Source organism: Condylura cristata, unplaced genomic scaffold (genome assembly GCF_000260355.1).
Source record: "Condylura cristata isolate star-nosed mole 26May11 unplaced genomic scaffold, ConCri1.0 scaffold00177, whole genome shotgun sequence".
NCBI classification, from domain to species: Eukaryota; Metazoa; Chordata; class Mammalia; order Eulipotyphla; family Talpidae; genus Condylura; species Condylura cristata.
The window spans coordinates 1-855 of record NW_004567278.1 but is presented as its reverse complement, the minus strand read 5'-3'; the positions used below and the strand labels follow the sequence as shown (position 1 = coordinate 855).

General features: G+C 70.2%; 1 protein-coding gene across 1 annotated transcript in view; it reads right to left on the bottom strand.

Moving 5' to 3' along the window:
* The window catches only part of LOC101625453 (la-related protein 1-like), a gene marked incomplete at its 5' end in the record, with an annotated part of 2,710 nt that extends 1,860 nt beyond the window's left edge, over window positions 1–850 (bottom strand). The window contains 2 exons of the mRNA XM_004695747.2: window positions 229–618; window positions 694–850. Coding sequence (XP_004695804.2) covers window positions 229–618; window positions 694–850 — 547 coding nt within the window. The remainder of the gene's footprint in view (window positions 1–228; window positions 619–693) is intronic.
* Between the last annotated feature and the right edge of the window lie 5 nt (window positions 851–855).

Here is an 855-nt window from a genome sequence, read left to right as displayed (position 1 = left end):
GGGGTCTGGGGGGGCCCAGCCCTGCCTCTCCAGCCGCTGCAGCCGGCGGCCCTGCCGCATGTGCCCACTCAACACTGCCCACGACGGCTGCCTGCTCGCTTTCAAGGGCTGTGGTGGGAGGAAGGGTGTCTGGCTGCAAGCAGCAGGCGGGGGAGCCCTCGCGGGAAGGGAGCCAGCAATCCCAGACCCAGGTCTTCCCCAGACAGACTGGGGGCGTGGACAGCCAACCGCATCGCAGGCCAGGCCCTCGGAGGTGGGGAGGCCCCGCCAGCGGCAAGCGGGCCGCGCTGGCAGCGAGACTCCGGCCGGGCCCAGGCCCCGGCGCGACGTCACAGCCAGAGGTCAGGCCCAAGGCGGTCCGAGGACGGGACAGGCTCCCCGGCACCCCCAGGGACTTCCGCAGCAGGGTGCCCGAGCCCACGAGCCCCGGCCCAGAGGCCCCACCCACCTTAGGTCGTGCTGGGGAGGGCCGAGGCCGCTTCTTCACCTCGATCCAGCTCTCGGAATCCAGGTCAGGCAGGCTGGCCGACAAGCCCTTGGGCAGCGTCTTCAGGTTACTGACCTCCTCTGTTTTGGTTGGCACTGGGGTGACCGCGCGGGGAGAGCCTGGCGCCGACTCTGACGGGTGAGAAGGTAACGTCACCCTCCGGGCTCCCCCTGGCCAGCAGGCCGCGGGGGCGGCGGGGCACCCACCTGTCTCCTTCTGGCAGTGCTGGCGGGGCACAAACTCGGGGCAGTTGAGAAGCTGGGAAAAGTCGGTCTGGGAATAGTCCACTATCGGGGGGCCGGGAAGAGGCCACTTCTCGGGCTCCTCCCTCCGGCGGACCTTCTCGTCAACCATCTCCACCACCTTGC